Genomic DNA, 19,398 nt, shown 5'->3' on the forward strand with positions numbered 1-19,398 from the left:
GTGCCAGGCTGTGTAATTCTCATGTACATGCTGTAGAGATACCAGACTGAGATACCAGACTGTGTAATTCTCATGTACATGCTGTAGAGGTACCAGGCTGTGTAATTCTCATGTACATGCTGTAGAGGTGCCAGGCTGTGTAATTCTCATGTACATGCTGTAGAGGTACCAGGCTGTGTAATTCTCATGTACATGCTGTAGAGGTGCCAGGCTGTGTAATTCTCATGTACATGCTGTAGAGGTGCCAGGCTGTGTAATTCTCATGTACATGCTGTAGAGATACCAGACTGTGTAATTCTCATGTACATGCTGTAGAGGTACCAGACTGTGTAATTCTCATGTACATGCTGTAGAGATACCAGGCTGTGTAATTATCATGTACATGCTGTAGAGATACCAGGCTGTGTAATTCTCATGTACATGCTGTAGTGGTGTCAGGCTGTGTAATTCTCATGTACATGCTGTAGAGGTGCCAGGCTGTGTTATTCTCATGTACATGCTGTAGAGGTGCCAGGCTGTGTAATTCTCATGTACATGCTGTAGTGGTGTCAGGCTGTGTAATTCTCATGTATATGCTGTAGTGGTGCCAGGCTGTGTAATTCTCATGTACATGCTGTAGTGGTACCAGGCTGTGTAATTCTCATGTACATGCTGTAGAGATACCAGGCTGTGTAATTCTCATGTACATGCTGTAGTGGTGTCAGGCTGTGTAATTCTCATGTACATGCTGTAGTGGTGCCAGGCTGTGTAATTCACATGTACATGCTGTAGAGGTACCAGGCTGTGTAATTCTCATGTACATGCTGTAGTGGTGCCAGGCTGTGTAATTCTCATGTACATGCTGTAGAGGTACCAGGCTGTGTAATTCTCATGTACATGCTGTAGTGGTGCCAGGCTGTGTAATTCTCATGTACATGCTGTAGAGGTACCAGGCTGTGTAATTCTCATGTACATGCTGTAGTGGTGTCAGGCTGTGTAATTCTCATGTACATGCTGTAGTGGTGCCAGGCTGTGTAATTCTCATGTACATGCTGTATGGGTACCAGGCTGTGTAATTCTCATGTACATGCTGTAGTGGTGCCAGGCTGTGTAATTCTCATGTACATGCTGTAGTGGTACCAGGCTGTGTAATTCTCATGTACATGCTGTAGTGGTACCAGGCTGTGTAATTCTCATGTACATGCTGTAGTGGTGCCAGGCTGTGTAATTCCCATGTACATGCTGTAGAGGTGCCAGGCTGTGTAATTCTCATGTACATGCTGTAGTGGTGCCAGGCTGTGTAATTCTCATGTACATGCTGTAGTGGTGCCAGGCTGTGTAATTCTCATGTACATGCTGTAGTGGTGCCAGGCTGTGTAATTCTCATGTACATGCTGTAGAGGTGCCAGGCTGTGTAATTCCCATGTACATGCTGTAGTGGTGCCAGGCTGTGTAATTCTCATGTACATGCTTTAGAGGTACCAGGCTGTGTGATTCTCATGTACATGCTGTAGAGATACCAGGCTGTGTAATTCTCATGTACATGCTGTAGAGGTGCCAGGCTGTGTAATTCCCATGTACATGCTGTAGTGGTGCCAGGCTGTGTAATTCTCATGTACATGCTGTAGAGGTGCCAGGCTGTGTAATTCTCATGTACATGCTGTAGAGGTGCCAGGCTGTGTAATTCTCATGTACATGCTGTAGAGGTACTAGGCTGTGTAATTCTCATGTACATGCTGAAGAGGTGCCAGGCTGTGTAATTCTCATGTACATGCTGTAGAGGTACCAGGCTGTGTGATTCTCATGTACATGCTGTAGAGGTACCAGGCTATGCAATTCTCATGTACATGCTGTAGAGGTGCCAGGCTGTGTAATTCTCATGTATATGCTGTAGTGGTGCCAGTCTGTGTAATTCTCATGTACATGCTGTAGAGGTGCCAGGCTGTGTAATTCTCATGTACATGCTGTAGAGGTGCCAGGCTGTGTAATTCTCATGTACATGCTGTAGAGGTACCAGGCTGTGTAATTCTCATGTGCATGCTGTAGAGATACCAGGCTGTGTAATTCTCATGTACATGCTGTAGAGGTACCAGGCTGTGTAATTCTCATGTATATGCTGTAGTGGTGCCAGTCTGTGTAATTCTCATGTACATGCTGTAGAGGTGCCAGGCTGTGTAATTCTCATGTATATGTTGTAGAGGTGCCAGGCTGTGTAATTCTCATGTACATGCTGTAGAGGTACCAGGCTGTGTAATTCTCATGTACATGCTGTAGAGGTGCCAGGCTATGTAATTCTCATGTACATGCTGTAGTGGTGCCAGGCTGTCTAATTCTCATGTACATTCTGTAGTGGTGCCAGGCTGTTTAATTCTCATGTACATGCTGTAGAGGTACCAGGCTGTGTAATTCTCATGTACATGCTGTAGAGATACCAGGCTGTGTAATTCTCATGTACATGCTGTAGAGATACCAGGCTGTGTAATTCTCATGTACATGCTGTAGAGATACCAGACTGTGTAATTCTCATGTACATGCTGTAGTGGTGCCAGGATGTGTAATTCTCATGTACATGCTGTAGAGGTGCCAGTCTGTGTAATTCTCATGTACATGCTGTAGAGGTACCAGGCTGTGTAATTCTCATGTACATGCTGTAGAGGTACCAGGCTGTGTAATTCTCATTTACATGCTGTAGAGGTACCAGGCTGTGTAGTTCTCATGTACATGCTGTAGAGGTACCAGACTGTGTAATTCTCATGTACATGCTGTAGTGGTGCCAGGCTGTGTAATTCTCATGTACATGCTGTAGAGGTGCCAGGCTGTGTAATTCTCATGTACATGCTGTAGAGGTACCAGGCTGTGTGTGATTCTCATGTAAATGCTGTAGTGGTGCCAGGCTGTGTAATTCTCATGTACATGCGGTAGAGGTGCCAGTCTAGATAATGTGCATGGTATTCTGATGTCAGTAAATATAATGTACATTGTATTCTGATACCAGGATATATAATATACATGCTATTCTGATGCCAGGCTATATAATTGTATTCTGATGCCAGGCTATGTAATGTACTGTACATGCTGTTCTGGTGCCAGACTATATTATGTATATGCTATTCTGATGCCAGGCTATAGAATGTACATGCTATTCTGATGCCAGGCTATATAATGTACATGCTATTTTGGTGCCAGTCTATAGAATGTACAAGCTATTCTGATGCCAGGCTATATAATATACATGCTATTCTGATGTCAGGCTATATAATTGTATTCTGATGCCAGGCTATGTAATGTACTGTACATGCTGTTCTGGTGCCAGACTATATTATGTATATGCTATTCTGATGTCAGGCTATATAATATACATGCTATTCTGGTGCCAGTATATATAATGTACATGCTATTCTTATTCCAGGCTATATAATGTACATGCTTTTCTGGTGCCAGGCTATATAATGTACATGCTATTCTGATGCCAGGCTATATAATATACATGCTATTCTGATGCCAGGCTATATAATGTATATGCTATTCTGATGCCAGACTTTATTATATATATGCTATTCTGATGTCAGGCTATAGAATGTGCATGCTATTCTGGTGCCAGTCTATATAATGTACATGCTATTCTGATGTCAGGCTATATAATGTATATGCTATTCTGATGCCAGACTTTATTATATACATGCTTTCTGATGTCAGGCTATATAATGTACATGCTATTCTGATGTCAGGCTATATAATATACAAGCTATTCTGATGCCAGGCTATATAATATACAAGCTATTCTGATGTCAGGCTATATAATATACATGCTATTCTGATGTCAGGCTATATAATATACATACTATTCTGATGTCAGGCTATATAATATACATACTATTCTGATGTCAGGCTATATAATATACATACTATTCTGATGTCAGGCTATATAATATACATACTATTCTGATGTCAGGCTATATAATATACATACTATTCTGATGTCAGGCTATATAATATACATACTATTCTGATGCCAGGCTATATAATATACATGCTATTCTGATGTCAGGCTATATAATATACATACTATTCTGATGTCAGGCTATATAATATACATACTATTCTGATGTCAGGCTATATAATATACATACTATTCTGATGTCAGGCTATATAATATACATACTATTCTGATGTCAGGCTATATAATATACATGCTTTCTGATGTCAGGCTATATAATATACATGCTATTCTGATGTTAGGCTATATAATATACATACTATTCTGATGCCAGGCTATATAATATACATACTATTCTGATGTCGGGCTATATAATATACATACTATTCTGATGCCAGGCTATATAATATACATACTATTCTGATGTCAGGCTATATAATATACATACTATTCTGATGTCAGGCTATATAATATACATGCTATTCTGATGTCAGGCTATATAATATACATACTATTCTGATGTCAGGCTATATAATATACATGCTATTCTGATGTCAGGCTATATAATATACATACTATTCTGATGTCGGGCTATATAATATACATACTATTCTGATGTCAGGCTATATAATATACATACTATTCTGATGTCAGGCTATATAATATACATGCTTTCTGATGTCAGGCTATATAATATACATACTATTCTGATGTCAGGCTATATAATATACATACTATTCTGATGTCAGGCTATATAATATACATACTATTCTGATGTCAGGCTATATAATATACATACTATTCTGATGTCAGGCTATATAATATACATGCTATTCTGATGTCAGGCTATATAATATACATACAATTCTGATGTCAGGCTATATAATATACATACTATTCTGATGTCAGGCTATATAATATACATACTATTCTGATGTCAGGCTATATAATATACATGCTATTCTGATGTCAGGCTATATAATATACATACTATTCTGATGTCAGGCTATATAATATACATGCTTTCTGATGTCAGGCTATATAATGTACATGCTATTCTGATGTCAGGCTATATAATATACATACTATTCTGATGTCAGGCTATATAATATACATACTATTCTGATGTCAGGCTATATAATATACATGCTTTCTGATGTCAGGCTATATAATATACATACTATTCTGATGTCAGGCTATATAATATACATGCTTTCTGATGTCAGGCTATATAATGTACATGCTTTCTGATGTCAGGCTATATAATGTACATGCTATTCTGATGTCAGGCTATATAATATACAAGCTATTCTGATGCCAGGCTATATAATATACAAGCTATTCTGATGTCAGGCTATATAATATACATACTATTCTGATGTCAGGCTATATAATATACATACTATTCTGATGTCAGGCTATATAATATACATACTATTCTGATGTCAGGCTATATAATATACATACTATTCTGATGTCAGGCTATATAATATACATACTATTCTGATGTCAGGCTATATAATATACATGCTATTCTGATGCCAGGCTATATAATGTACATGCTATTCTGATGTCAGGCTATATAATATACAAGCTATTCTGATGTCAGGCTATATAATATACAAGCTATTCTGATGTCAGGCTATATAATATACAAGCTATTCTGATGCCAGGCTATATAATATACATACTATTCTGATGTCAGGCTATATAATATACATGCTATTCTGATGTCAGGCTATATAATATACATACTATTCTGATGTCAGGCTATATAATATACATACTATTCTGATGTCAGGCTATATAATATACATACTATTCTGATGTCAGGCTATATAATATACATACTATTCTGATGTCAGGCTATATAATATACATGCTTTCTGATGTCAGGCTATATAATATACATGCTTTCTGATGTCAGGCTATATAATATACATGCTATTCTGATGTCAGGCTATATAATATACATACTATTCTGATGTCAGGCTATATAATATACATGCTTTCTGATGTCAGGCTATATAATATACATACTATTCCGATGTCAGGCTATATAATATACATGCTTTCTGATGTCAGGCTATATTATGTATATGCTATTCTGATGTCAGGCTATATAATATACAAGCTATTCTGATGCCAGGCTATATAATATACATACTATTCTGATGTCAGGCTATATAATATACATACTATTCTGATGTCAGGCTATATAATATACATGCTTTCTGATGTCAGGCTATATAATATACATACTATTCTGATGTCAGGCTATATAATATACATGCTTTCTGATGTCAGGCTATATAATATACATGCTTTCTGATGTCAGGCTATATAATATACATACTATTCTGATGTCAGGCTATATAATATACATACTATTCTGATGTCAGGCTATATAATATACATACTATTCTGATGTCAGGCTATATAATATACATACTATTCTGATGTCAGGCTATATAATATACATGCTTTCTGATGTCAGGCTATATAATATACATGCTATTCTGATGTCAGGCTATATAATATACATACTATTCTGATGTCAGGCTATATAATATACATACTATTCTGATGTCAGGCTATATAATATACATACTATTCTGATGTCAGGCTATATAATATACATGCTAATCTGATGTCAGGCTATATAATATACATACTATTCTGATGTCAGGCTATATAATATACATGCTATTCTGATGTCAGGCTATATAATATACATACTATTCTGATGTCAGGCTATATAATATACATGCTATTCTGATGTCAGGCTATATAATATACATGCTATTCTGATGTCAGGCTATATAATATACATGCTATTCTGATGTCAGGCTATATAATATACATACTATTCTGATGTCAGGCTATATAATATACATACTATTCTGATGTCAGGCTATATAATATACATACTATTCTGATGTCAGGCTATATAATATACATGCTAATCTGATGTCAGGCTATATAATATACATACTATTCTGATGTCAGGCTATATACTATACATACTATTCTGATGTCAGGCTATATAATATACATACTATTCTGATGTCAGGCTATATAATATACATGCTATTCTGATGTCAGGCTATATACTATACATGCTATTCTGATGTCAGGCTATATAATATACATGCTATTCTGATGTCAGGCTATATAATATACATGCTATTCTGATGTCAGGCTATATAATATACATGCTTTCTGATGTCAGGCTATATAATATACAAGCTATTCTGATATCAGGCTATATAATATACATGCTTTCTGATGTCAGGCTATATAATATACATGGTTTCTGATGTCAGGCTATATAATATACATGCTATTCTGATGTCAGGCTATATAATATACATGCTTTCTGATGTCAGGCTATATAATATACATGCTTTCTGATGTCAGGCTATATAATATACATACTATTCTGATGTCAGGCTATATAATATACATGCTTTCTGATGTCAGGCTATATAATATACATGCTTTCTGATGTCAGGCTATATAATATACATACTATTCTGATGTCAGGCTATATAATATACATACTATTCTGATGTCAGGCTATATAATATACATACTATTCTGATGTCAGGCTATATAATATACATACTATTCTGATGTCAGGCTATATAATATACATACTATTCTGATGTCAGGCTATATAATATACATGCTTTCTGATGTCAGGCTATATAATATACATGCTTTCTGATGTCAGGCTATATAATATACAAGCTATTCTGATGTCAGGCTATATAATATACATACTATTCTGATGTCAGGCTATATAATATACATGCTTTCTGATGTCAGGCTATATAATATACATACTATTCTGATGTCAGGCTATATAATATACATGCTATTCTGATGTCAGGCTATATAATATACATACTATTCTGATGTCAGGCTATATAATATACATGCTTTCTGATGTCAGGCTATATAATATACATACTATTCTGATGTCAGGCTATATAATATACATGCTATTCTGATGTCAGGCTATATAATATACATACTATTCTGATGTCAGGCTATATAATATACATACTATTCTGATGTCAGGCTATATAATATACATACTATTCTGATGTCAGGCTATATAATATACATACTATTCTGATGCCAGGCTATAGAATGTGCATGCTATTCTGGTGCCAGTCTATAGAATGTACATGCTATTCTGATGCCAGGCTATATAATATACATGCTATTCTGGTGCCAGTATATGTAATTTATATGCTATTCTTATTCCAGGCTATATAATGTACATGCTGTTCTGATGCCAGGCTGTGTAATGAACATGCTAATCTGATGCCAGGCTATACAATTTGTATGCTAATCTGTTGCCAGTCTAGATAATGTACATGCTGTTCTGATGCCAGACTTTATTATGTATATGCTATTCTGATGCCAGGCTATATAATGTACAGTACATGCTATTCTGATGCCAGGGTATATAATGTACATGCTATTTTGGTGCCAGGCTATATAATGTACATACTATTCTGATGCCAGACTATATAATCTACATGCTATTTTGATGCCAGTCTGTATAATGTATATGCCATTCAGATTGCAGTCTATATAATGCACATGCTATTCTGGTGCCAGGCTATATAATGTATATGCTATTCTGATGCCAGGCTATATAATGTACATTGTATTCTGATGCCAGGCTATATAATGTACTTGCTATTCTGATGCCAGGCTATATAATGTACTTGCCATTCTGATGCCAGACTATATAATGTACTTGCTATTCTGATGCCAGGCTATATAATGTACATGCTACTCCGATGCCAGGCTATATAATGTACATGCTATTCTGATGCCAGGCTATATAATGTACTTGCTATTCTGATGCCAGACTGTGTAATTCTCTTGCACACGCTGTAGAGATGCGGCTATGTACAGCATATAACACCATGTTGTTTAGTATCAGTATATAATATGGCTGTTTTCTTTTTGCAGCTGGGACTATGAGACTTTTCCTCATGGGACATCACTGACGGGAGAAAGAAGAATGTCCTCTCGTCTCTTCTCCCTCCTCCTGCTTCTCTCTGTCTGTTGTGCCGAACCTGATGCACACTTTGACCCATGTAAGTTCTATGGCACAGCCTATAGATGACTAAATATCCGTATGACTGGCGCATAGTCTATGACCTGTGGCTTTAATTCTGTTCCTGCTTCCTGCAGCATCGTGCCGCTATGCATTGGGTATGCAGGATAGAACCATCCCAGACGAGGATATCTCAGCCTCTAGTGCCTGGTCTGACTCCACAGAGGCCAAACACAGCAGGTAAGTCACTGCCTTATACATATCTTTTTGTCCTGTATTTACCTTACCAACCATTTTGTAAGTCCATTCCATGCATCAACCACCATTTTGAGGACATAGAGGAATTTAGGGTATTAGTTTGGGTTCTCAATCAATTAAATATTTCATGGGATAGCAGGGGTCAGCAACCTTGACACCCCATATATTTTAGAACTACATTTCTCATAATACTCTGCCATCCTAAAGAGTGTCTGAGCATCATGGGAAATGTAGTTCCAAAACATCTGGGTTGCCAAGGTTGCTGACCCCTGAGCTATAGGCTAGGATATAAAAAGATTGTACACATTTAGATAATAAAAGAGTATTGAAAAGTTATTTAAAATTGTGTGCTTTATCTGAATAATGAAAGTTTATTTTTCACTTGAGTGTCCCTTTAAGTGATCTTTTTTTTTGCATTTGTTGATTTATGCAATTCTACTGCTTTTTAATTGCCCATTAAGGCTATAATTAATGCATAACAAAACACATGTATAATATATTCAAATAAATTATTTCACTTATGTGTATGTATATCAAATGTAAAGTCAAGGTTTAATATTGAGAAAAGTGTTAAATTAGTGATTTAAAGGCATATGATCTATGATCAGGTGCTGGACTGGGAAAGTCTCAAATGTGTGTGTGAGAGAGAGAGCGAGAGAGACAGGAGGTGAGAGAGAGAGAGTGAGAGAGACAGGAGGAGAGAGAGAGACAGGAGGCGAGAGAGAGAGTGAGAGAGACAGGAGGCGAGAGAGAGATAGTATGTGTGTGTGTATTTTTATGTATTATATAATATAAATATATATAAATGTACACACACACATATACATATATATATCTATATATATATATAGAGAGAGAGAGAGATACATATATATATATATGTATGTGTGTTATAATTGCTTATTCACCATTTCTTGCACTGATAAAGACCTGCTGGTGACCCTGGATGTCACCAGCCTTTATACTGTAATACCTCACCATGACGGCATGGAAGCTACAAGACAGCATCTCCTCCATTACCCCTATGTGGGGCCACCTGTGGAGGTACTAATCCATCTGCTGGAATTCTGCCTAAAAACAAACTATTTCAAGTTTGAAAAGCATTTTTACCTACAAAAACAGGGGACGGCCATGGGGTCAAATGTGGCACCCTCTTATGCCAACCTTTAAATGGCACATTTCGAAACAACTGATACGGACCTATTCAGGGACCAGCGGATTAAATTTTACAAACGTTACATTGGTGACCTGCTGTTGGTGTGGAGTGGCTCTGAACAGGAACTACTAATTTGGTTCCAACAGCTCAACAGTGCATCTATGGCCTTAAAATTCAAAATGAACTACTCACTTGCTTCAATAGACTTCTTAGATGTACGCTTATTTAAAGACGGTGAAAGACTACAGTCCACTCTTTTCAGGAAGGAAACTGATAGAAATTCCCTTTTATCCTATACATCCTGCCATCCCCCAGCGCTTAAAAGCGCCTTGCCCAAATCACAATTACAACGGGTCATTAGGAATAACACTATGGACTCGCATAAAGACCTACAGTTGGTTGAAATGACCAACAGATTTACACAACGGGGTTATCCTCCAAAACTACTGGCACAACAAAAGTACAACTACTGACTAAACAGGATACCAATAGGGATGACAAAAATACCCCTAGGATGACCTTCGTGACAACTTACACTGGGGACAAGCAAAGAATTAATAAACACTTACAGGATAACTGGCATATCCTTAACACAGATCCTGCTTTACCGTTCCAACAGATGCCTCCACCCCGTATTGGCTTCAGGAGATCCAGATCCCTAAGGGACATATCGGTCAAAACTGAACCTGTTAAAAGCTACAGCAAAGGTACCTGGTTAAATTTAGAGAAAAAAAGCGTATTTAGGTGCATTGGTTGCACTACGTGCAGCGCTCTGACTACCGGCAACTATTTTACGCATCCACATAAAAGGAAGAAGTACTACCACAAGTAGAGACTGACTTGTACCACCACCCACATAATCTATCTGCTACACTGCATTTGTGGTCTCTTTTATGTGGGTAAAACGACTGATGATTTGTGCACAAGAATGGCTAACCACCGGTCTGCCATTAGAATGGCGATTAAAAATGGGACCTCTGAACAACCGGTGGCACGCCATTTTGCTAACTGCAACCATACGGTCAAAGACCTAAGGTACACTATTATTGACCATGTTCCTTCTCTAAGTAGCGGAGGGGACCGCAATACCCTCCTGTTGAGGAAGGAAGCCCGGTGGACTTATGTTTTGGAGACCCTCATACCAAAAGGGCTAAATACACAACTAGATTGGCAGGTGTGCCTATGAAAGTTGCCCAATGACCCTTTCTTTGATCTCTGATTGCCTCTTGTTGATCTCTTTTTGTTCTCTGATTGCATCTGTTGATTTTTTATATATATTTTTATATTTTTCTTATTTTTTCTAATTTTTTCTTAATTCATTTTTTCTTAACTTTTTTTCTGAACCTTTTTCTTAATTTTTTTCTGATTGCATTTGATCTCTTACTGCATGTTTTATTACATCTCTATATGAACATGTTTATTACACACATATTTGCATATGATACTTGTGTCTCTAGAATATTTGTGATTTGGATACGTGATTGCTAATACTATTTGGGCTCCATATAATAGGATTTATCCCTCAACCTTCTATTTATGTTCATAGGCTTTTTTTGCCCTATTATGAATCTGCTTGCTTATTGGCCTTGCGTTATATATATTTGGTATTATACTTGGCCCCCACGTAATCCTTTGTTTCCTAGGTGTATAGTGACTTCTGACACGCACCCCCGATCTCTTTAGCTGACAGACGCAATCATATTCCCCCTCTCATGTCCACACGAGTATGTCTCTATTTTGCCCTTTATTTCATAATGATGTGCCATATGTGATATTTGTAACTATGCGCTACATTGGTTCCGATGTGTATCTCCTCTGCTATACTGACATGGGTATTTGTTTACTGGTTGCCATGGCGACCGACCGGTTGCACTCCTTTTGAATAATACAGGGTTCCAGGTCTTTTCTGTAACGGCCTTATCCCCCGGGTTCTGCACAATGCTAGGTCTTGTCTGAAATACTGGTAAGCTGATTTGTTTATTCTGCCTCTGGTGCTTGGCCCACTTACTGTTAATTTCTACTCAGGGCTATGTACACACTCGGTTCTTTCTGACACTTAGTTTCCACATATATCTAATAGTATATGCATACAAATCTGAAGACGCAGTGTTTCACACATATACACATATGGGCATTATACATTTACCATCTCATCTTTTGAGCTGGTTGGCTGATTTGTAGATCTTTGATGTTTCTCTTACTGGGACATGCTTTACCTATGTGTTTATGTGCCTAATTTTACATCTTTTGAATTGACTTGTGTTTTCAGATATGTGCTTAGATTTACTGTACTGATGCCTACATTTTCCTGATTTAGTGTAATTTACCTTCATTCCTATATGTATGTTTGATTAGGTCCTGCTGTTTATTTTATTTTATTTTAATATATTTTTTGCTTGGGCCAGCCTCACTCGTTGCCAGGGGAGGTGTCTCCACTTGTGGGTGGCACCTTACTCTGGAGAGCGTATGATTGGTTGACCTACCTATGTAAAGGTGTCTGGTGTGGGTTTGCTCATATTGTAATTTTGTATGTCTGAGGAAGGGGCTAATCCCCCGAAAACGTTCACATATTTGGAATAAAAACTTTGAAAAGTCCTGGTGAGTGCACTCTTCCTTATACTCTATTTGCCTATCTGTTGCACCCCGGGCATGTGACTCAAGATTTCTGGAGTGCTTGTCTACTTTGAACTTTATATATATATATATATATATATATATATAGAGAGAGAGAGAGAGAGAGAGATAGAGATAGAGAGAGAGAGAGAGAGAGAATATATGTGTGTGTATTTATATGTATTATATAATATAAATAAAATATTTGTAAATGTACACACAGGTAAATTTGCTTTTTTTATCATGCAGTAACTATTTTTTTTATCTATACCTAATTATCCTCAGCATAAGAAATAGATAGGGGAGAAACCTAGGTTCCAATATGGCTTCCCCCATTACTTTATAAAAACAAAAACTTTTCCCCTTTTTCCCCCAATATTTAATCATCATCATTATATCTAACATTTATTTACTGTTTAATATCGGATTGTTAGTTTTTCCTTACATATATGACTGTTTAGATTTGCAGTTAAAAAAAAAACAACACCCATGTATTCACTAACTTATGCAACAACTTTTGAAATACATAAAAGCTAGACCTGTCATACCATCATTCAAGTTAATAGCAACATAATCACAATACAGTTGCAAAATACTTCCCACAAAAAGTAATTGCAGTTGGCAGTTATCTCCAGCACCATTATGCAGTAGCTGGTATTTTAATTGGCGCTAGGATTTAGATTTCTCATGAGAAACAATTATTTGCAAGTGAATATTTACCAGCAGTTACAATATGTTTATTATTCAAATCTGGGCTAAGAGTTTGGAATTTTGTATCTAGTTGTTTGACTTGGAAAGCCAGCAGGGGCTATAGCCCTGTGTTCAGGTTAGTAAAGCCCAGTACGGTATTTTGAAAATTTAGCACCGGTATGGTGGGCTTTCCAAGATGGCAAGTGAAAGAAAGAAAAGACATATAAGGAGTTGAACGAGGGGTTGTTTGTAGACGTTCTTGATGTGCAGCCATCATTTATTTCACCTATTCAAGCATGCAGAATTCATAAAGTGACCAAGCCTTGTTATTTCAAAGTCGACAAAGTTGTCTCCTTTTTATCTTTCTTTTATTTCTCTTTCATTTTTTTCAGTTTTCTATTGCGCGCATGTTAGCGTGGACTGAGGGCGTTTATATAGCGCTTATTTTGTTTCCAGTTTTAATTCATATAGGGGTTTGTGATGCCAGCACCCCTGATTGTGGGTGAGAAGGGATCTGTTGTGAGATAGCTAATGATGTTGAACTTGAAACCTTTTGGCTATGGGAGAAGAGGTTACAGGTCTCTGAATTCTGCAATTTTAGGGTTGCATTGTTGTGGGGTGTTCATGAAAATAGTTTCTTTTATGATATACAGGCCACTGTGCTCAGTCACCAATAAATAAACTGGTGACTTTGTAGTTAAATACTATAACATGTTCTTGCTTTTGAGCAAAGGGACAATACATTCAGCATTTAATTCCCCATACAGTGTGGAATTATTTATTCATAATTCAGGTACAAATCCCTAAATTCGGAATTCTAAAATTCAAACTTATCCTGAAATCAAAACTTTTTAATTAATATATATAAAAAAATGATTAAAAAAATGACTTCTTTTTTTTTAACCGCCTGTAAGTCACAATATTCTATGTCTGCGTCTTTGGTTTGGGTTTTTGTGGTGTAAAATGCAAATGATAGTCTTTATTTATTTTATTACCTTTCTGATTACAGTGCTGTACTATCTCTCTGAGGGTACAATGTATACAAAAGTATTAACATTTATATAAAACTACCTTTATGTATAAGCTGTATTATGACATGTAAATATTACCTAAATTACATAAGATAGTGTTGTTTACATTTGGTTCCATCCTCTTAACAAACTGTCCCATTTTAAAGATACAAATATTTCAAAATCAAAATTAAAAAATCCAAACTTCTTCCAGTCCTAAGCAGTTTGGATAAAGGGTTTTCTACCTGTAATGTATTTTCATTATCCCCCACTTGGCCCCAGAGAGGATGGAGTGCATACTTTACACTTTAAAACCTTGACCCTGCAACACGCTTTTGATCCTGTAACATGCTACACAGAGATTGTTTTATTAGAGCACAAACTCATTTATGTCTGCTCCTTATTGGACACAGCAAAAGAATATAAGATACATAGTCAAGGCGTTTGTTCCTGGTCTGCAAACGGACGTAAATATTGCTATCATAATGTCAGTCTTATAAGTTTTATACGCATTTATTTTTACGCATTTATTTTTGTAATGCAGTGCTTAATAGATGTGAATTAGGATTCGTATGAATGCAATAAAATCACTAATTGCTGTATAGTGCAGAAAAAAGTTTCTTCTTTCATGTGGTTAAATCTGTTAAACAAAAGGTGAGGAAGGGTTTTCTGAAGGGATCAAATTTACAATATTCAATAATTATATACAGCATTTTGCTTGTCAGTTGATTGATTGCTGTGTTGGCCAATAAACATTTAGGCTTCCCTTTTGTTCTTGGCCAATCCTAAACTCACAAATAAAAATCATTTTTTGTGTGCTACTACCTGCTTGTAGCAGTAGCACTTACTACTCCTTTAACTTTATTTAGGTTTAAGCTGCTGTCCAGCTGTTCCACTGCTCTGACGTCTCCCATAGGAACTAAACTTGTACAAAAGTTTGTTTTTTTTCTTGACAAAGTATTTGCCTGTAATTACTTTTTTGTCTGTGCTCAAGTCTAGTGCATAATTTCTGATGTATTTTGCATATATTTCAAAAATGTAACTATAACTCTGTGCATATTATATCAATGTGTAAGAGTTTAAAATAGCGTTGCCACTGCCAGCTGCCCTCTATGAAAATAATGGAAGACCTGTAGATCGTAGGTAGGGTTATGCAATGGCCCCTCTCCAAACCTCTCCCTTAGGTATCACCCATTGACCCACGATATAATCTTTTCCAAACTGAGCAGTGATTTATACCCTTGGCTGCCAGTAACACACAAATCAATACTAGTAACACACAGCTGTGATTTGCCCTAATTTGACTTCCTGTAGCACTCACAGAGCAGGTTTAACACCCCATGGTTGCCAGTAAAAACACAGATTTTACCCCTGTGGCTGCACAGAACACTAACAGAGCAATATTTTAATCAGGCATAGGCAAGGTGTCCGTACACGGACACTGGTGTCCGTGACTGGCACTTGCAGTGTCCGCCGCCCATTTTGCTGTGGGGAGGGAGGAGTAAGACAGATGAAAACTGGTCCTGACTCCTCCTTAACACATGCGGCGCCACGTTTTACAGGGTTGTGACCACTCACACATGATGCTGCTTAGTACCAGAAAATGACTCTGAGTGAGACAGAGAGAGAGGGAAGATTCAAGAAGCAAGCTGCCACTGTGTACCTGTGGTTTATTATAAGTAGTATTTAAATAGATAGAAAAGATATAGTAAGGTTGTGAATCATAACCTTAGTATATCTTTTCTTTCTGATTAAATAATAGGAAAGGGAAAATATTTAGTGTGAATAAAATTAGTGGCTTGTCAAGAGACTGCTAGCAATATTGGGTGATAAGTTATGGAATAAATAAAGCCTGAGTGAAATACTGGATGTGTATCTTCTGCATCTGTATAATAACACCCAGCTCTATACAAAGACACAGTAGTGACACTGGCACATGGGTATAGCCAGAGGAGGGCTGGTTATAGGGTCAGTGGTATCTGCATCAGTATAATAACACCCAGCACTATATAATGACACAGTAATGACACTGGTCCATGGGTATAGCCAGAGGAGGGCTGTTTATAGGGTCAGTGATATCTGCATCAGTATAATAACACCCAGCACTATATAATGACACAGTAGTGACACTGGCACATGTGTATAGCCAGAGGAGGGCTGGTTATATGATCAGTGGTATCTGCATCTGTATAATAACACCCAGCACTATATAATGACACAGTAGTGACCCTGGCACATGGGTATAGCCAGAGGAGGGCTGGTTATAGGATCAGTGGTATCTGCATCAGTATAATAACACCCAGCACTATATAAAGACACAGTAGTGACCCTGGCACATGGGTATAGCCAGAGGAGGGCTGGTTATAGGGTCAGTGGTATCTGCATCAGTATAATAACACCCAGCACTATATAATGACACAGCAGTGACACTGGCACATGGGTACAGCCAGAGGAGGGCTGGTTATAGGGTCAGTGGTATCTTCATCAGAATAATAACACCCAGCACTATATAATGACACAGTAGTGACCCTGGCACATGGGTATAGCCAGAGGAGGGCTGGTTATAGGATCAGTGGTATCTGCATCAGTATAATAACACCCAGCACTATATAAAGACACAGTAGTGACCCTGGCACATGGGTATAGCCAGACAAGGGCTGGTTATAGGGTCAGTGGTATCTGCATCAGTATAATAAAATTCAGCACTATAAAATAATAGTTTTAATTGTAAATGTACCTTGGTGTCCTTCACTAAAGGTCTTTACTTTAGAAAATGTCCGCCACAGCCTTGGCTCGTGCCTATCCCTGATTTTAATAGTCTTTGAGACTGCTTTCATCATTGGCTGCTAGTAACATATAAAGCGGTACATGCCCAATGTCACCTCTTTCTGCCAGTAAAGGGACTTTAAAAACAAAGGGATAGATTACAAGTGGAGCGCTAATTTATAGCTCGCCCGCAATTGGGCAAATTCAACCATTTGGGGGTGCGTAATAAATAATCAGCCATTGCTCGTGGTAGCAATTAGCGCTCATAAAATTAACCAGAGATCATATCTCTGGTTAATTTTATAAATGTTCCCCAATTGGCCCCACAATTAAGAATATAGTGCTGTTTTATTGTAATTTTATTAATAAATCTGCACAAAACAGTATTTTGGTGTTAAATTTGGTGGGTGTGGGGCACTGACAAGTGCCTTTACATTGCGGTCTAAGGGAACTGCATGTTCCCTATAAAAATATATGTATATGCTTACATACATATATATGTCTTAATATGTGTATATACACCATATAAACACATAAATATATATGTATATATTCATATACATATTTATATTTAAAATTGCTGCGCTGGTATTACTAAGTTGAACGCAAATATCGCTTTCGCAGAAGCAATATTTTTCACTCCACTTGTAATCCGGCCCAAAATGGATATTTATGTGTCCGGTATTTATGTAAAGATTTTACTGGATAGAATGCTGAAATATTTGACTATGCAGATATATACTGGACACCTGACAACCTTAGTCTAAAAGCCCAGCCTGCAGATGGAAAGAAGATATGATGTCACAAGCCTAGGATGAACAAGAGAAGCTAAAAGAGACAAAAAGATCATTATTATACTGATTTTCCACATGTTGCGGCATGGGGAAGCCGCCTTGTTCAGACATGCCTGTGACATTTTTTATACACTGTATCATTCAGCACATTATACAGATGTCTTGTTTAGGAGCTGTAGGTAAAGCAATAAAATACAATTTTTAAACAAAAAAAAGTTAACATTTTCGCTGTTCTTTAATAATTGTTTAAAGACATATGGTATGCTATAGAAATATCCCTTTTACAGTAGTGTATGCCACGGGATGGCTGCTGTGTTTACAACAATCTTTGTAACTATTTTCATGCTCAAGATACGTGCACGCTCCTGAGTATATCTCAATATATTCTCATGGAAAGGATACCAAGATTAAATGTAAATTTTATCATTTTAATAATAAGATGGTCTAATGTCTTAATATTGCACTATTGCTTGTATATAAGTGCTTAGCCTTTGCAAATGGGTTAAACACATAATTAAAGGGACAGTAAAGTCATAATGAGACATTTATGATTTAGACAGAACATACAATTTTAAACAACTTTCCAATTTACTTCTATTATTTAATTTGCTTCCTTCTCTTGTTATCCTTTACTGAACGGTTTAACTAGGTAAGCTCAGGAGTAGCACAGAACCTAGGTTCTAGCTTCTGATTGGTAGCTGCATATATATATACTGATTGTCATTGGCTCACCCATGTGGTCAGTTAGAATCCAGTAGTACATTGCTGCTCCTTCAACAAATGATACCAACAGAATAAAACAAATTTGATACTATAAGTAAACAGGAAAGTTGTTTGAAATTGTATGTTCTACCTAAATCATGAAAGACATTTTTTGGGTTTCATGTCCCTTTAAAGTCAGTTCCAGAGCAATAGTACACTTCTGCTTCAGTGCTGAACAGGGATGGTGATTGGTGGCTCAGGATTGGCTCACTGACTTATGTTGATCTCTGGACCAGTAACATATTGCTAGGACCAGTAAATACATTATATTTACATACTAAACAAACACATAATAAAAAGACAATGCAATAGCACTGAGTCTAAACTTTAAATGAGTAGCAGATTTTTTT

The 19,398-nt window shown here is 37.0% G+C and overlaps 1 protein-coding gene across 5 annotated transcripts in view; it reads left to right on the plus strand.

The window, feature by feature from the left end:
- DDR1 (discoidin domain receptor tyrosine kinase 1) overlaps positions 1–19,398 on the plus strand; it is a 136,463-nt gene that overhangs the window by 62,630 nt on the left and 54,435 nt on the right. For all 5 annotated transcript variants that reach the window (XM_053722038.1, XM_053722040.1, XM_053722037.1 and 2 more), the window contains exons 2-3: positions 8,912–9,039; positions 9,137–9,239. In XM_053722038.1, coding sequence (XP_053578013.1) covers positions 8,964–9,039; positions 9,137–9,239 — 179 coding nt within the window. In that variant the 5' untranslated portion in view covers positions 8,912–8,963. The remainder of the gene's footprint in view (positions 1–8,911; positions 9,040–9,136; positions 9,240–19,398) is intronic.

This window comes from Bombina bombina, chromosome 7 (genome assembly GCF_027579735.1).
Source record: "Bombina bombina isolate aBomBom1 chromosome 7, aBomBom1.pri, whole genome shotgun sequence".
Taxonomy (NCBI): Eukaryota; Metazoa; Chordata; class Amphibia; order Anura; family Bombinatoridae; genus Bombina; species Bombina bombina.